Below are 17,291 nucleotides of genomic sequence, written 5' to 3' on the forward strand. Positions count from 1 at the left end.
GGAGGAAAGGAAGGGAATATCCTTATGTGGAAGTTTTCTTTGACAACATTAGAAGCAGTCCTATAAACAATTGTTCTGGCATATATTGACATGCGTTAGAGATCACTTCATGAGATTCATCTGGCACATTGGGCTCTTCATGCACAAAAGATTATGAAATTAAAATTAGGCAGCCTTTTACTGTAGACCCCCCCCCCCCTTCTTTTGTTGTTGTTATAAACTAACATGATCACTACTCCAGACATTTGCAAATGCAATTGCAAATGAGGGGGAAAAACCCTTTCACAAATTATAATTTCTGTTTCAAAAACACATTGATGATTTCAAAGTCACTGGTATAAATGACTGAAGGATGATTTACAGAGTATATTGTCAGAAATGACCATCTGAAGTTGCCCTTGGTATGTCATTGAAGGCTGCAAAATTCTTTTGGCATTAAGATGAGAAAAGGTAACATCAGGCTGGGGATTTAAAAAAAGAAATCTTTTTTTCTAAAAGCACAGTAGATTGTTTTTGGGCTTGGATGAAAGGTAAATACAATTGTTTGTTTATTTTCCCATTTGATTCCTCATTACTTTAGTTTGATCACTGAACAGATTGCAAGTCAGAATCATCTGAAAATGTCAACAGCTCTATACCAACTACAGTCATATTTCAAAGTTTTCTTATCGGAGCATTTTAGAAACAAAGAACAAAATTGGCTCAGCACATACAAAATGTGACATCATAAGAAATGCTTTCAAAGGGGCACAAAATCTTCAGCACAATGAATCAGGCAAAGAAAAGACTACCTGCTAACTGATATTGTTCAAAAATATGTGTATCATCTTCAGAAATACAGCCAATATAACCTACTGCAAAAGTACGTTCTGCATTCATTTTGTGATATGTAATCCAATGAAAGATTGTTTCTCTTGTGACCTTCAGTGCTTGTTATCTCCCCCATTGAAAGCAATCAGTCTCACAAATAGTTAATTATGGTTGGATCGTGTTTCATCTTATTTCAAGCTTATTAGCATTAACTTTTATCAAACTGCTGCACACAGCCTATCAACAAGGGGAATTTAACAGTCTTGGTTTCTTAAATTGCCTTTTAAAATTGGTATTTTTTCTTTCTTTCTGAGCTCTTCATGTGTACTGCCATTGTTTTGAATCTAATTTTTCACATCCATGATGGCTAAAACCTACTTTAGATGCAAGCACACATAAGTCTCAGATTTCTAAGAAAAGTTTTATGGCCACATAAACATACATCTCAGGACTGTAATGCACTCCCAGTAGGCTTATACATGATCCTCTACAGCTTTAATGATTGAATTACAAAAGTAAGGCGTTGCTCTGGATCTTTTCTTCCTAAGGTACAGAAATACATCTCACAGTAGTTGAGCGGTGCAAAAGGGTCTTATATTACTTACCTCTATCTGTGTCATAAAGGAAGACGAAGCGGTTCCATTTATAATGGCCCAGCAAACTTAGCAATGCACCCTGTAAGGAAGGCCTCAGTTGCAACACAAACTGGCTCTCGCCCTCGGTGGGGAAACTCGGTGTGATGAGGGAGATGTGCAAGGCGCTGCAGAATGAGGTCAAGGTATGTACTGATCTTTTGTCATATAGTCCAAAAATGGCAAAAACTCCTCTTGAGTACTGGGAGCAAACTGAAAGAAAGCAGAAGAAAAGTGGTGATTACAACCACATGGCAATAAAGGATTCTTATAATGATAATATCAAGATCAACATCAACCAAGAATTAAAAGGGGCAGGGCAAACCAATTTCTGGGTTCAGCGGCTATGACAAAATAGCCCCTAATGCTGGTACAAAATGTGATTTGGATCCAAATCCTTTACTGATAAGAACCACAGCTCATTAACAGAACACATGCTTTGCATCCAAACGACCCCAAATACAATCCCTGTGTGGCCTTTTCAGGGTGAGGAGAGACTCCTGTCTGAAGCCTTGGAGAGCTTCTGCCACTCAGTTTACAATTCACTGAGCTAGAGGGTCCAGTCTTACACAGCAAAAGGCAGGCTCCCAGGATCTTGTGGTCAGAATTAACTTCTGCCCAAGTCAACAGAATTACAGTGGGTCTTTCACATCTGTTGGGGTTAGGAGTGCAGGACTCCCATTAAAGTGAGAAAAGGACAAATAAAAAAAAAAACACACTTCTTTTTAACTGAGAGAACACTTCTCTGGAAATCTCTAGGTCCTCCAGCCCAACATTGTGGTCAACATCTGCTGGACACTGACCACAGAATTGCACTGAAGGACATACAAATGCTTTAAGAAATGTTCTTTCTAGGAATCGCTAGCTCCTCCAGTGCGATTTCTCGTGGAAGTTGACCATAGAGTCACAGTGGAGGAGTTAGAGATCCCTAGAGAGAACATATTAATCAAATTGTGAATAATCAAATCAGCAAAAATCAAAGCCACAAATATGGAGGGATGACTGTACTAGGAATTTCTCAGTAATCTCACACTGAATTAGGCCCTGTAGTGTATAACAACATACACACTGAAGAATAGGCATGTGTAATTGTAGCCTCAGCAACCAGTGTTGGACTGTATCTGTATCAAGCCAGAACTCTATAGACATATCTTGTTTTAAGGTCCTTTGCTTTAGAGCGCTCTGCTAATACACTATGCTAATACAGTGCAGTGCTTTTTTGTAACTTGTGCTCAATATGTTGATAGCATTTGTGCACTTTGTGTCTCAGTGTCGTTTTCGGGGGGGGGATTTTTTTATACTTTTGCATCATTACCTAAGTCTAGTGCTACTGCATAATTCATAAATGATAGTGTAAATAAATGTTTAGGCTTTTAGATTTACTGGCAATGAAGGGGGAGGGCTGTGAATTGCTTAGGACAATATTCACTTTATGGCAGTAGTCTGCAATCTAAACCACAGTATTAGCAAGATATGCCTAAACAAAATATGCTTTTAGTTTATGTAATGCACACTACTTGTCTGATCATTCACAAGTCTGTTTCTCAGCTAATGAGAACATCTCACTATAAACAATCAAATAGTTGACAATACATGCTGAAACATGACGTGTGTGTGGGTGTGCGTACACACAGTGTATATGAGAGTCTTCACATCCTGACCTGTGAATATCAGGTAAATGGCCTTTCCTTTCATTTACCCCAAAACCTGAGAATTTCTCCTCAAACTCTCAAAATAAGAAAAGCACAATGGGTTGCTGGTGGGGAGTGCAGAGAGATGCTGAACAGAGTGAGTGTACTAAGATGGTCACTCTAGTTTCTAATCCCAGTGAATAGAGCCCCTTTCACACTATATGTTTAAAGCATTTTGATTCCATTTTATCTGCCATTACCACATTCTATAGAATCCTGGGAACTGTAAGTCTGGTACAAGAGCTCTTTGGCTGAGAATGATAAATGTCTCTCCCTAAATCTAAGGATTCCACAGGAAGCTGTTGTGGAACCACAACAGGGATATTGGAGGTAATATATCACTGAACTGATTCCATGTTCAGTGCTCTTTGCTACTTCTCTTTTCTAGGAGTAGAAATATTTATACTTGTTTTGAAATAGTGGATATTCTTCTGCCTCCGTCACTGTATGCTCCACATCCATCATCTGCTTCAGATAGTGTAGACCCAATCTAAGTAGGGTGTTAAAGGTCATAACCAACACTTTAAATTCTTCATGGAAATAGACTGCAATTTTCTGTTACTTTAGTACCTACTGATCAGGGAAAAAAAATCTTCATCTGTCTTAGATCATGAGCTACAATTTTCTAACCTTTATCTCTATCTCCATCTGAAATTTTGCAGGCTTCTTGCTTGGTGATATCTCTATGATATTGTTGTTGCATGGCTTCAAATCATTTCCAACATGGTGATCATAAGGAAATGCAAGGTTTTCTCTGCAAGATTTGTTCAGAGGCAGATTGTTATTGCCTTCTCTGAGGCTGAGAGAGTATGATCTGCCCAAGATCACCCAGTGGGTTTCCATAGTTCAGCAAGGATTTGAACCCTGCTGTCCTGAAGTTCTGTGTCATGCTAATTCCTTCACAAAAACTTGTATATGTTTTCTTTTCCATCTTTGAACACATCTATTTGGCCTAGCTATCTAACTACTGATACATATTCCTCTTTAGCAAATCAAGTTATCTAGTGCCATGTATCTTTATCAAGTCAACAGCTGATTAGAACTAAACTGTTCTTTAATGCCAATCATGGTAGGAGCTGGTCGCTTCCCTCTATTTTTTAACTGATGCTTGTCATATGTTCTAAATGACATATGTCAATTAAATTGTTCAAAAACCCAACTGTACAGCATATGGGCAAGCAACACCTTCTCCCCAGGAATCCAGAACTGTTGACTTGATAAATATATACATGATGCTAGATAACTCATGTAGACTTACTAAAAAGGATTATATATCAGTAGACAGACAGCTAGATCAAAATAGATGTATCCAGATATGGAAAAGCGGAGATATGTAAGTTATTGTGAAAAATGACAATGATGTTAATAATGTCTGTACTATTAACAACATTGACAGTATTTATTTAGTTATTTAGTTATTTATTTAATATCTTGCCTTTCTTCCAGCACAGGTTTCAAGGTGGCTTACAACCATTTAAAAATGTAATACAACTAAAAAAATACTTTTAATACAAAAATTAAGACATAATTAAACCACAGTTCTGTTTCAAAAACACAAATTACAAACAGCTTAAAACACACACATAAAACTTAATAAAATAGGAACAAGCCCACACCTTAAAAGCTCCATGTACCACAGAAGGTAAAAACCAAATGCTTGCCTAAATAAAGGTTTTTGCCTGCCTGCAGAAAGACATCCAAGTGTGGCCAACTGGACCTCCTGGGGAAGAATCTCCCATGTCCTCACCAAATGTGCCCATACTGGCAGTGGTACCAAGAGAAAGCCCTGATTCACAGATCTTAAATCTCAGGCAGGCTCTTATAGGGAAATATGGTCTTTCAGATAGTCTGGATTCAGGCTGAGTAGGGCTTTAAAGGCCATAACCAAATGCTATGAATTCTACCTGGAAACAGATCAGCAGCCAGTGCAGTTAGCTTCACAATATTAACAACAATAATGTGGAATTTTATTTTCCTTTGTATGAATACCAGCTTTCAAGTTCAGGCTCAGTTAGGGTTGCCATAATTGTCCACTTTTACCAGGGACAAAAAGTGGAACAAATTCAAGACCAAACTGTAGGACAACTGCAGGACAAAACTCAGCCCAAAATGTAGGACATTGAAGAAAAATGGTGGACCTTAAATGTCCTACATTTTGAGCTGAGTTTTGTCCTGCAGTTGTCCTACAGTTTGGTCTTGAATTTGTCCTACATTTTGTCCCTGGTAAAAGTGGACAATTATGGCAGCCCTAGGCTCAGTGGGGAACACAGAATGTCTCAGCACAGGTGCAAAGTTAAGACCACTTAACCTTTACAAAATCTAACAAGGACTTCGTAAATTGTTATATATGGTTCCCTCGATTCTTTGCATCAAATCTGTTAAACCTTAGTAATCCAAGATATACATAAACCATAGCAATATTGCACACAGAGCTCTCTAATTTCCAGAACACTGAGACAATGGCTTACTAATTTGCTTAAATATGTTCTCTTAGGAGTTATCAAATATGGCTGTTTAGTGTTACTAGAACAGTGGTAATTTAGAAAGTTGCAACTTTGCTTACAAAAGTGCCAGCAAAAGGACATGTTGAAACTCCAAAGGCATACTTGTGATATATTTTAATTATTAGTTTTCCTTCCATGAATATTTCTTGAGAATTATCTCTAAAATACTGTTGCAACTCCAGATGATGTCTTGAGATAATAGCTGAAGCTTTTAGTGTATTTTATGTACATTGAATAGGAAATGAAAATTAAATTAGTTCTAAATTAACATTAGTGGAGTATTTTTTCATATGGTACAATAAACTTAAATGTCATCAAGGCATAATTTGGAAATCATTTTATCACAACTGATATTATACTATGTTTTTTTTTTTTAAAAAAAACTTCATTGGAAGCATAAAAGAAAAGGAAAAGCAGATTTCTGGAGGATCAGACCACTGGGTGATGGATAATATCAATGATCTTCTACAAAGATGATTGCCATAACCATAGCCACTACATTTCCCAACATTATCTCTTCACACTTGATGAATTCAAACCATACTGAATTTGATGGAGCTGCAAGTAAGCCAGAGAAGCCAAAAAGCTAGAGAAGAGATGACAGTGACAGAACTGCTGCGGGAAGACAAATTAGATGTTTATTGGTATTGGAGATGCCAGAAGAGGATACAGGTTGTCTCTCTCTTATCCGAAATGCTTGGGACCAGAAATGTTTTGGTTTATGGAATAGTTTTGGATTATGGAATATTTGCATATGCATGATAAGATATCTTGGAGATGGGATCCAAGTCTAAACACAAAATTCATGTATGTTTCATATACACCTTAAACACATAGCCTGAAGGTAATTTTGTACAGTATTTTTAAAATTAATTTTGTACACGAAGCAAAGTTTGTGTATATTGAACCATCAGAAAGCAAAGGCATCACTATTTCAACCACCAATGGAAAAAAAAGTTTTGATTTTTGGAATATTTCAGATTTCAGAATTCCAGATGAGGGAGACACAGCCTATACAGAGAATGAGAATAAGAGATGGAGGAAAGGAGGAAAAGAAGAGACAACAAGGCTACGAAGTGACCCAAATCTCTTGATGGCAAGATTCAGGTCAATTTAGGGGTGCACAGCTTCCATGAGAATGATTCCAGTGGCATTCAGGTTTAGAATCTAAACAGTTCCATATAGTAATGTATGTATACAAGTGATGACCTCTTGATATAGTGCATGAACCATATGACAAATAATCTGAGCCAAAGGATCAGCAAAGCCCTAAAAAGAGTACTCCTTAATCCAGCAACAGTGCTGTAAGAGTGTACCATTGTTATAAACCATCATTCAACTGCATCTGTACAGGAAACCCCTAGGGGCAGAGCTGGGAATCTTGCATTCATCCAGCTGTTGCATTCATTCAGCCATCCAGGTATTATTAGAATCCAGGTTCCAACAATTTTTATCACTGACTGTGCTGGCTAGGGCCATTAAGAGTTGTAGTTCAACAACACCTGGGAGGCTTCTAATCCCCTCCTTAGTAGAAGAGATGTGCATGGAGAGGCTTCACTCATCTGGAAATCTTTGTTGCACATATATACATCCCATGCACACATGTGTTAGAGACAAAATCTACAAGAAGAGTTAATGAGAGAGAGAGATGCCTGGAATTGTGTAATTTGTGGGTGGCAAAACATCTGTTGTTCACATAATTGGCCATGATTTAAATCAATCCTCCTGACCTGCATTCAAATCATTAATTTCATGCTTCTTGGAAATTCCAGCTTTTTGGTGGAACATTTCAAATCCCAACACCTATACTTTAAAATTATAGGAAGCATGATAGAATCATGTTTCCCTTACTACAAATAAAATCTCTCACCCTCCCCTCCTTTCCACTTCCTGAATATGACTTAGTTTTGAGTAGAAGGTGATTTGATGGAAGGAGCAAAAAAAGATGCCACAAAATTCAAGGTCTTCCATACTGCCAGCAGTAATACCTCCCTCCTCATAAAGCTGGAATAAAAGAACAGCATTTTCACCTGCCATTTAGTTTCCCACAAATACATATAATAAAACCTTATAAACTCTATTCCCATATATTATGTTTAATGCAATAGGAGAGAGAGAGAGAGAGAAAGATAACCTTGTTTTTCTCTTTTAAGTAGTAAGACTTTGATGGTCCAATTTTATCCCACAAGTCTTTCTGTTTCTTTTTATCTCAAGAGGGAAGAAAATAGGCTCATTTTTAAAACTAGTGTTTCTTTCCTCTCAAGAAAGTACTTCTAATTTAAGATGGGAGGGTGGCTATAAACTCGACAGCCTGTTCTGGTAAAAATATTGTTTTCAACATAGTACCTCCAAAAACACTAATCATAAGAGCCCCCTCCTCCTCTAGCTACTTCAAACAAAAACACTATTAATTTTCAGGAAGGGAGGAAATAATAATCTCAGCAACTTTTCTATTAACTTATTAGTACTGTCAGCAAAGCTACTACTAAATGGAATTCACAAAGGCATTTGCAAAATAGCTTCAGTTGTTAGAACAGGTGAGCCAATAAGTCAGAAGAGAGGAACAGAATCGCAAAAATGGTATGTGGTATATTCTTATTGACATATTGAGCTGTACATACTGCATTGCAGAGGGATGGGGAAAATCTGACCCTCCAGAGTGTTGCAATGCAGCTCCCACCATGGCATTCCAGTTCGCCACTATCCTTCTTGATATTCAAAATTCTGCCAGCTAATCAGGATAGAAATGGACCAGTTTATGTCAATACTGTCCCTGCACAGAGTCTTCTAGGTTACACCACAATCAGATGACATCCATTTACACCAACTATGGCCAGCCCAAAGGCCTCGTGCAGCTCCTGGGTGCCTTCTGGGCAAGTGTGACATTATGGACTTATGTATGGTAAAATATGGACATGCACATGTATAATTTATGCAATATGGTAAGTGATCTGTTGGGAGGTGGGACAGCTTAGCATATTGAGGTGACTGGTGATTGGCTGAATATTTGAGGATATCTTTAAAAGGTTTATGTGCTTGACAGCCAGACAGCGAGCATGAGAGAGATAGAAATCAGACAGCAGTTAGAATGTCAAAACTGGCAGCATACCAAGTTCAGAAATCTAGGTTTCAGTAGTTATAACACAGAAGACCTTTATTAAGAAACCATAGATACTATGGGCCTCTGGTATCTGTTGAAGTTTGGTTCCAGGATCCTCCAAGGATACCAAAATCTGTGGAGGCTCAAGTCCCATTCAAAACAATGGCATAGTGAAATGATGTCCCTTATATAAAATAGCAAAACCAAGGTTTGGTTTTTGGAATTTGTATATTTTCAAGTCATGGATCGTGGGATTCATGGCTAAAAAGTCTATGGATACAGAGGGCTGACTATACAATGCAGTGGTGTTCATTGTCAAAACTGATCAGCAAGCATTAACATTTTAAATGTTAATTAATTAACTAATTAAACTATACACAATTCCGAATTCATGGTGGGCTGCATTCTCATTATTATAATTTATAAATACTTTTCTCCCTCTCATTCCTATATTGCCCCATCTGTGTCATTATTATACTGCCAGATTCTTTTACAGAAATGACCTTGAACAGTCTTGATTCATGCTTGTCTTTCTCCCATATTATTTCAGCACCTGTATCTGAGATCACCATTTCTCAGCTATAACTTTTTCCATCATCCCAATTTCCCAACATTTTATGGCAGACAAGATGCATATGCAACTCCTGACACAGAATCAGTTAGAGATATAAGTTAGGGCATTCACAGACCAACCTGAAAGTCCAGAGTCGGGGGGCAGCGTCCTGACAACATATGCCTGACTCTGCCCCCCCAGGTGTCCTGATGCCACGCACTGCTCCAGATGGTGTGCGGCATCATGGCGTACCTCCAGAACTGCATCCAGATGATGCAGAGCTGAAGGAGTGCGATAGAGTGCCGCCACAGTTATGGCACCCTTTCAAGGGCGTAAAAAGGAGCCACTTTTTGTGGCTCCTTTTTGCACTCTCAAAAGGCTGGATCAGGACTGTAGTGTGAGGTTGCTGTGGCCACAATTCAGCATGAAAAGAGGTGGTCTGTAGAGCCCCTTAGTTAGCATTAGTTAGGGGACACTGAAGAGTGGACTCTAAAGTGAGACAATGTGTTTTGGAGTTGGGGAAAGATAGAGATTAGGTAGGACCACTAGTTAGTTTCAGCTAGGATTATAAGGATTTAGAGAAAGAGTGAGATGTGTTAGGATCAATTAGGATTAAGTGAATGAAATAAATAATAACAACTAAATTATGTAACTATAAATTCTGGCCTGTTACAGACAGCCAAAATAAAGCTGCTTCGAGTCACAGTGGAGGTATGGTGTTTCAATGATGCATGCGTCCTAAAAGTCCAGAAGTCGCACCAAAGCCACGCTCCAGCCCTAAGGACTGGAGCATGGCTTTGGTGTGGCTTCTGGAATCTTAGGACGCATGCATCATTGAAACACCATACCTCCACTGTGACTCGAAGCAGCTTTATTTTGGCTGTCTGTAACAGGCCTCTGTAACTAAATAATATTTAACTGTATATTGAATGTCTGCTCAGTAATGTATAATGTATAATACACATGTATCTCTGAGAATGCTACAAAAGTGCAATTGGAGTGCTTGATCTCAGACACTTGGTGTGTTGAGTGACAGCTATGGTTCAAGTTAATGGAGTCCAGCGAGATAACAAAAAAAAAAAAAAAAAAAAAAAAAAAAAAAAGTCTGATAAAGGAACCATGAGGATATTCAGAAGATCCTCACATTTGGTGCCATAACAATGGGATAAGAAGAGATCCACACTTTCATTAGCCCCGGTGGGAAGACTGAAGTCTCCACATTTGGTGGCAGTGGAAGGACAGTTTTATAGTGTTGTAAATTATGGGTAATTTAACATGATAGCTAATTTATTTTTTAAAATGTTTGTTCTATCAGGTTATCTGGTTTTAAACTTTGATGTAAGCTATCTTGGGTACCCTGTTACTGGGATATTTGTTAAATAAATAAATGTCAAGATGATCTCAATTCCTGGTCATGATGTGAAGTTGAAGACTTTCACGGCTGGCATCTATAGTTTTTTGTGGGTTTTAGGGCTATATAACTGTGTTCTGGAAGAATTTATTACTGATGTTTCACCTGCATCTGTGGGCATCTTCAGAAAATGGTGGCATGGAGGTGTGTGCAGTATATGTACTGTGTGATCCTTGGTTGAGAGGATCCTCCTCGCATATCCTCCCACCCTGAGGCCTTGCCATTCACCAACAGAACAAAATGTAAATCACTTCCTCTCAACCAAGGATCACACAGTATATATTCCCCACACATCTCCATGCCATTCTCTGAAGATGCCAGCCTCAGATACAGGTGAAATGTCAGGGATAATTTCTTCCAGAACACAGCCACATAGCCCCAAACCCCCACAAAAAATGGCTATTATGTTTTCTCAGTACCTGAGAAGGTTATGCCTCTGAATACCAATTGTTTGCACCAGATATATTACAATCCTTTTTTGCTCATGGCTTCCTTGGCCAATGTGGAAACAAAATTCTGAATGAGACAAGATTTTTATCTGATTGATTACAGCTTTTCTAATGTTGTTATACAAATCCTGGACAATCCAGATACTTCAAAATGCCTGCCAATGACTGGTTTTGTTTTTGTCCGAAGAAGGTGCCATGCCCCAAGTAACCACAGTCGGAGGCACAGGTCTACTGGGCTATGAACCAGTCTCAGCTCATGTATGGTTTCCAGAAGTAAAAGAACGGGGGCTGGGTGGGTGGGTGGGTGGGTGGGTGGGGTGGGCGGGCTATAAAAGCAGAACTGTTTTCTTTTGCCAGCTGCAGCTTGGTGTTATCATTTTGACAGAGAGTGTAAGAATTTGCTGACAATAAAAGAAGCCATACAATTCTAACTTCAGTGGCTAGTGTGGTATGGATGTTTTTAGGAGTACAGATAAAAGTGACATTCTCAAGGTCAGACTGAAAAGCTAGATGCCTGGAGCAATTTTGTGCAAAGGACAGCCTTTTATCTGAATCATGAAAATCCCAGCCTGGCCAGACTGAAATAGATTACAAGTATTAAGGACAATTTACTTCTCATCCCCACCTGCTGATTTTAATCTTACCCACTACCACATCATGGCTTGATTTGTATATTTTGACATGTCAGAATTTGTGCTTTGATTCCTACAGTCTCTGGTTCAAATCTCAGTGCAGCTACAGACAAACTTACTTGATCTTAGCCTTATCCATTGATCTGCAAGATGGGGATATGGATACAAGTTGACCTTACAAAATGAGGTTTACAAAGAGATAATGTACGCAAACTACTTCAATCACTTAGGATATTGTTGCAAACTACTTTCAGCTTGTGAACTTGTGGAGGAGCAAACTGAAACCACATTACATAAATATAAATAGTTTATATAATAGAAAACTATTGCATTTATTTAGAACAATATCTGTAAAATGCCCCATGAGAAACAGCAATTTTATCTGTTATCCTAAGGATGGCGTAATTAGTGCTTCTCTTTCACAAATGATTTTGTTGTTAACTGTCTTCGAGTTGATCTCAACTCATGACAACCCTATGGATGAGACATCTCTAAGATCCTCTGTCCTCCACTGCTCTGCTTAATTCCTGCAAACCCATATTTGTTACCTCCTTAATAGAGCCCATACATCTGCCATGTAGCTTTCCCCTCTTCCTACTTCCCTTCAGCTTTCCCAGCATTATTGTTTTTTCCAATGAGCCCTCCTTTCTCATGATGTGTACGAAGTATGAAAGCCTCAGTTTGGTCATCTTGGCTTCCAGGGAGATTTCCGCCTTGATTTGCTCTAGGACCCATTTGTTTGTCCATTTGGCTGTCCATAGGATCCTCAGCACTGTTCTCCAGTCCCACATCTCAAATGAATGGATTTTCATCCTATTTTCTTTCTGAACCCTCCAGCTCTTACATCCATACATGGTAATAGGGAATACGGTGGCTTGTATGAGTTTAACTTTTGCGCCCAGTTTTATAGCTTTGCATTTTAGAATCTTTTCCAGTTCTTTCATAGCCACCCACCCCATCCTTAATCTTCTTCTGATTTCCTGACTCCAGTCCCCATTTCTATCAATGTTTGATCCTAGGTATGGGAATTCTTTTACTATTTCTATTTCTTTATTGTCTTGGTTGAGCTTGTGAAGGTCCTTGGTGGTCTTTTTTTTTTTGTTTTCTTTATGTTCAACATTAAGCCTGCCTTTGTACTTTCTTCTTTGATCTTCCTTACTAGGCATTCCATGTCTGTGAGGTTTTCTGCTAGTACTATGGTGTCATCTGCATGTCTTAGACTGTTAATATTCCTTCCACCTATTTTCACTCATCCTTCTTCTGTGACCAAGCCTGCTTTTCTTATAATATGTTCTGCAAATGTTGAATAGGTAGGGTCATAGAATCATAGAGTTGGAAGAGACCACTAGGGCCATCCAGTCCAACCCCCTGCCATGCAGGAAATCCAAATCAAAGCATCCCTGACAGATGGCCATCCAGCCTCTGTTTAAAGACCTCCAAGGAAGGAGACGCTATCACCCTCCGAGGGAGTGCATTCCACTGTCGAACAGCCCTTACTGTCAGGAAGTTCCTCCTAATGTTCAGGTGGAATCTCTTTTCCTGTAGCTTGCATCCATTGCTCCGGGTCCTGTTTTCTGGAGCAGCAGAAAACAAGCTTGCCCCCTCTTCAACATGACATCCTTTCAAATATTTAAACAGGGCTATCATATCACCTCTTAACCTTCTTTTCTCCAGGCTAAACATCCTCAGCTCCCTAAGTCGCCACCCTAAGTGGGTGATAAGATGCAGCCTTGTCTGACCCCTTTGCCAATTGGGAACCATTCCGTTTCTCCGTGCTCTGTTTTGATAGTGGCCTCTCGTCCTGAGTACAGATTCCTCATTAGGCACTCCTATGTCTTTAAGGGCATTCCATAGCCTTTCATTATGTATGTTATAGTCCATAAAACACATGCTGATTTTCTTTTGGAATTCCCTGGTGTGCTCCTTTAGCCATTGTATGTTTGCAATATGGTCCCTAGTGCCTTTCCCTTTCCTAAATCCTGCTTGAACCTCTGGGATTTCTCTTTCCATGTATGGTTGGAATCTATGTCACAAATGCCTACCCACTGAAAAAAAAAGGCTTCAGTAAGAGGCTACCAAATCATACGAAACTATACAAAGAAAACCCAGCACAGAAACAATTGCACATAATCTTTGAATGGCTGATGCTGCTTCCATCAATTTCTGAGATGATAATCTGTTCTGTTGAACATGTATGAGTGTCAAGTAGTTCTTTCTAATATGTATCTATAATATTTCCTGTAATTTGAGTCCACTGATTTGGATTCTGTTGTCTGGAGTAGCAGAAAACAAGTTTGCTCCATCTTCCACATATGGTTGCCATAGATATTTCAATATGCCTATCATATCACTTTTCTTTTCTTATTTACACTAACCATACCAAACTACCTGAATCATTCCTTATAGGAATTGCTTTTCATTTCTCTTCTCACCTTGGTTGGCCGCCATAGGACACATTTTAACTTCAAGTTTTGTTCTTTAATGGTGGTGCCAAAAACTGGACAGAGTGCTGACCAATGCAAAATATAGTGGTACTGTTACTTCCAGTGGTTTGAACATTTGGTTCAACCCCCATCTCCACATTTGTTTCTCTCCCCCCCTCACTGCATCGCATTGTTGAATGTGTTTAGCTTATGGTCTACTAAGACCTCTATATCCTTTCCCTATGCACTGCTAGCTAACCAGGTATTACCCCACCTTATATTTGTACATCTGTTTTTTTCTCCCCAAATATAATACCTTATATTTATCACTGTGGAAGTTCATTTTGTTAGTTTTGATCGAGTTCTCTAGTTTACAAAACTTGATTCAGTCTTGTAAGGTATTAGCTCCCCCTCTGCAGACTTGATCTTGCCTTGTATTTCTCAATTCCAAGTCATCGAACAACACATGATGTCCTCACCATCTTGTAGCCAGAATCACTTTTGAGGGAGGGGGGGGACTGGAATCAACTCTAGACTCCAAGGATAGAGCATGGTTGCGGATAGCTTTGTTTCCCTGTGTTACCTTCTTCCAAGCACTAACTTCTTGTATTTATTTGGCAATGTTTTTTATTCGTAGATACTCTCCCCACCTCTTCTGTGTCTTTTCTTCCAGGCAGGTAACCAGCATGCACTTGTTGTACGTATAGCTTTCTACATCCGGGCAGAAAAACAAAGACAGCACAAATATTTCAGGTCACTTTAGTAGCATCCTTCCTGTGTATCCCTTTGTCCTATGTAAGCAGTGACACGGCACTCCAGGACTCTCATTCTGAGCTAAATGCTCTCATAAAACATTCCTGTTTACTCTCACTGAACATGAACCTCTGCTCACAATCTCACAAAGTCTGTGTCAGCAGCCACAAAGAGCTACTGGCTCTTAGCTCCACCACAGACCAGTGATTTACTTTATCTCATCTTGTCTCACCCCTTACCCCATGAGCTCTAGGAGAGCGCAGTGTTCAAAATACACAAAATGCACCCCACAAATCTTCATCCAAAATAGATTAGCCGACAAGTTGTAATTGAAAAGGCACAAGTTCATCTTGCTATGTGTCTTCCAACAACCCATGCAAAAGGGGCCTGTAATAATAGTTTTATAATCTTAAAATGTATTTAATGTTTTAACCATTAATTAATTAATTGATTGATTGATTAATTTCCTTCTTTCCTTCCTTCCTTTCTTTCCTTTCTCTCCTTCCTCCTTGCTGCCAGCCTGCCAAGTTCCTCTTGATATCACTCTGTCTCTTAACTATCCCCATACAGTTTTCCTCCTTTCTTTCCTCCTTGTGACAACACATACCAGTTTGGGTCTTACTATGACTTTTATTTTATTTTATTTTATTTTATTTTATTTTTTGCTCCCTTGGCATCTTTCTCATCTTTCTGTTCCCTCCCCACACCTCTGGCATATTCGTTCTCTGTTTAGCCTGCTTGCTGATTCCTCTTCCTGATTCTACCCATCTAATTTCAGTTAAGGATTCTTCTGTACTTCAGCTGTCTGTAGAGATGCACAACACTCACCTGTGATGTCATTCAGATGTTGACACCTCCAGCAGTCCAGGACCAGATCTGTTGCTGCAGGGAGGTGCATCACATTTTGGTGGGCACCGTGATGAATCTGTCACCCCTCATATCATATTACATGGGATGTATCATACACCCTCCAAGTGAATGACACTCCCACTATGTATCTACAGATACCAGCATGGCAAGGGGAATACACACACTCTCCCTGGTATTATAGTTACTGGCTTAGTTTGTGAGATCTCGTCCCAATCTGAAGGGCTCCTTGATTACAATCCTGCAATCCTCCTGATATTAATAGGAAAAGCTATTTTCTCTGATCCCATCTCCTGCAAATCTCTCATTCTTTCAGAGATCCACACAGCAAAGGCTTTGCAAGGGGGAAGAGAAATGACAGAAGGTGCTTCCCTCCTTGAGAACATTCCATGACTGGGATGCCATTACAGGACACTCCTCTTGATGTGACTCAAGATCCTAGTGACTGGAAATTAAACTCAGGGATGAAAATCAAGAGCTCAGAATTGTCTAATTATCTTGCTGGATCAAATCATTTTTCATTTTACAAGGCAGACATAATAGATGATGACCATTTTTGATTTCTTTCCATCACAACATAGTCAGAAAAATGTTCCCTCTGACAAATAAGGACTGCCTCATGGCTAATAACAATCACAAAAATGTCCTCCACAAATCTGTCTAAACTTTTTGAAAACCATCTAGGCTGGAGGCCTAAATTAAAACCTTACTGTCTGGAATGAACACCATTTTAATATCACCTTTAAAGTATAACTTGTAATATCAGCTAGACTAGTGGCATCTCTTGCAGTAATGAAGGATGGTGGGGTGCTTTTTGACCTCAAACTATTGAGCATTTCCCTCATCAAGATATCTGATTTTGAAAGGCAATGGAGAAATGCAGTACAGAATAATGGTGTATACCAAAAGTTATTTTCTTCTTACTCCTTAGCATAGTCTGATAAGCTGTGTATTGTCACGTTTCCAAAAATCAAAATCAGATGGGGAGATGGATTTTAATTTTTTTAAAAAATTGGAAATACTTTGGAAACTCTATTTAGTCTTTACTATATTCAAGCCTTATTTATAAACTATTGGTCTCCTCTTTTGTTGTTTTCTTCCTACATGAAATGAACATCATTTTTTTAATTACTTTTAAAGTCTAACTTAGTTTTAACATCTTTTCACAGCATTTTTTTTAGTTTCCAAAGATCAAACTGCTCTATTGATCCATTAGCACTAGAACGAACTATGACTCTAGCTGCCTATACATTCAGCTGTTCCAACAAGCAGTTTCAATTTTGTTCTAACATTTTATTTCTTTTCTATTTTCCCAAGGCAGTGCTACAATCATAGCTAAGGAAATATTCAGGCTTATAGACACTGCATACTGTGGGCTCATCATATCAAACAGATATCAGGGGAACTACAGAATGTGAAAGGTGAGAAGTCCAAGGCTTATATATACCTCCTCTGTGATTCTTTTT

The 17,291-nt window shown here is 38.9% G+C and overlaps 1 protein-coding gene across 8 annotated transcripts in view; it reads right to left on the reverse strand.

Moving 5' to 3' along the window:
* The window catches only part of LOC149319997 (glutamate receptor 4-like), a 334,504-nt gene that overhangs the window by 189,558 nt on the left and 127,655 nt on the right, over positions 1–17,291 (reverse strand). For all 8 annotated transcript variants that reach the window (XM_089512740.1, XM_089512736.1, XM_089512742.1 and 5 more), the window contains exon 3: positions 1,416–1,655. In XM_089512740.1, coding sequence (XP_089368866.1) covers positions 1,416–1,655 — 240 coding nt within the window. The remainder of the gene's footprint in view (positions 1–1,415; positions 1,656–17,291) is intronic.

The sequence above is a fragment of the Sceloporus occidentalis genome, unplaced genomic scaffold, assembly GCF_023333645.1.
Source record: "Sceloporus occidentalis isolate IW3139 unplaced genomic scaffold, rSceOcc1.0.p SCAF_2, whole genome shotgun sequence".
In the NCBI taxonomy this organism is placed as follows: Eukaryota; Metazoa; Chordata; class Lepidosauria; order Squamata; family Phrynosomatidae; genus Sceloporus; species Sceloporus occidentalis.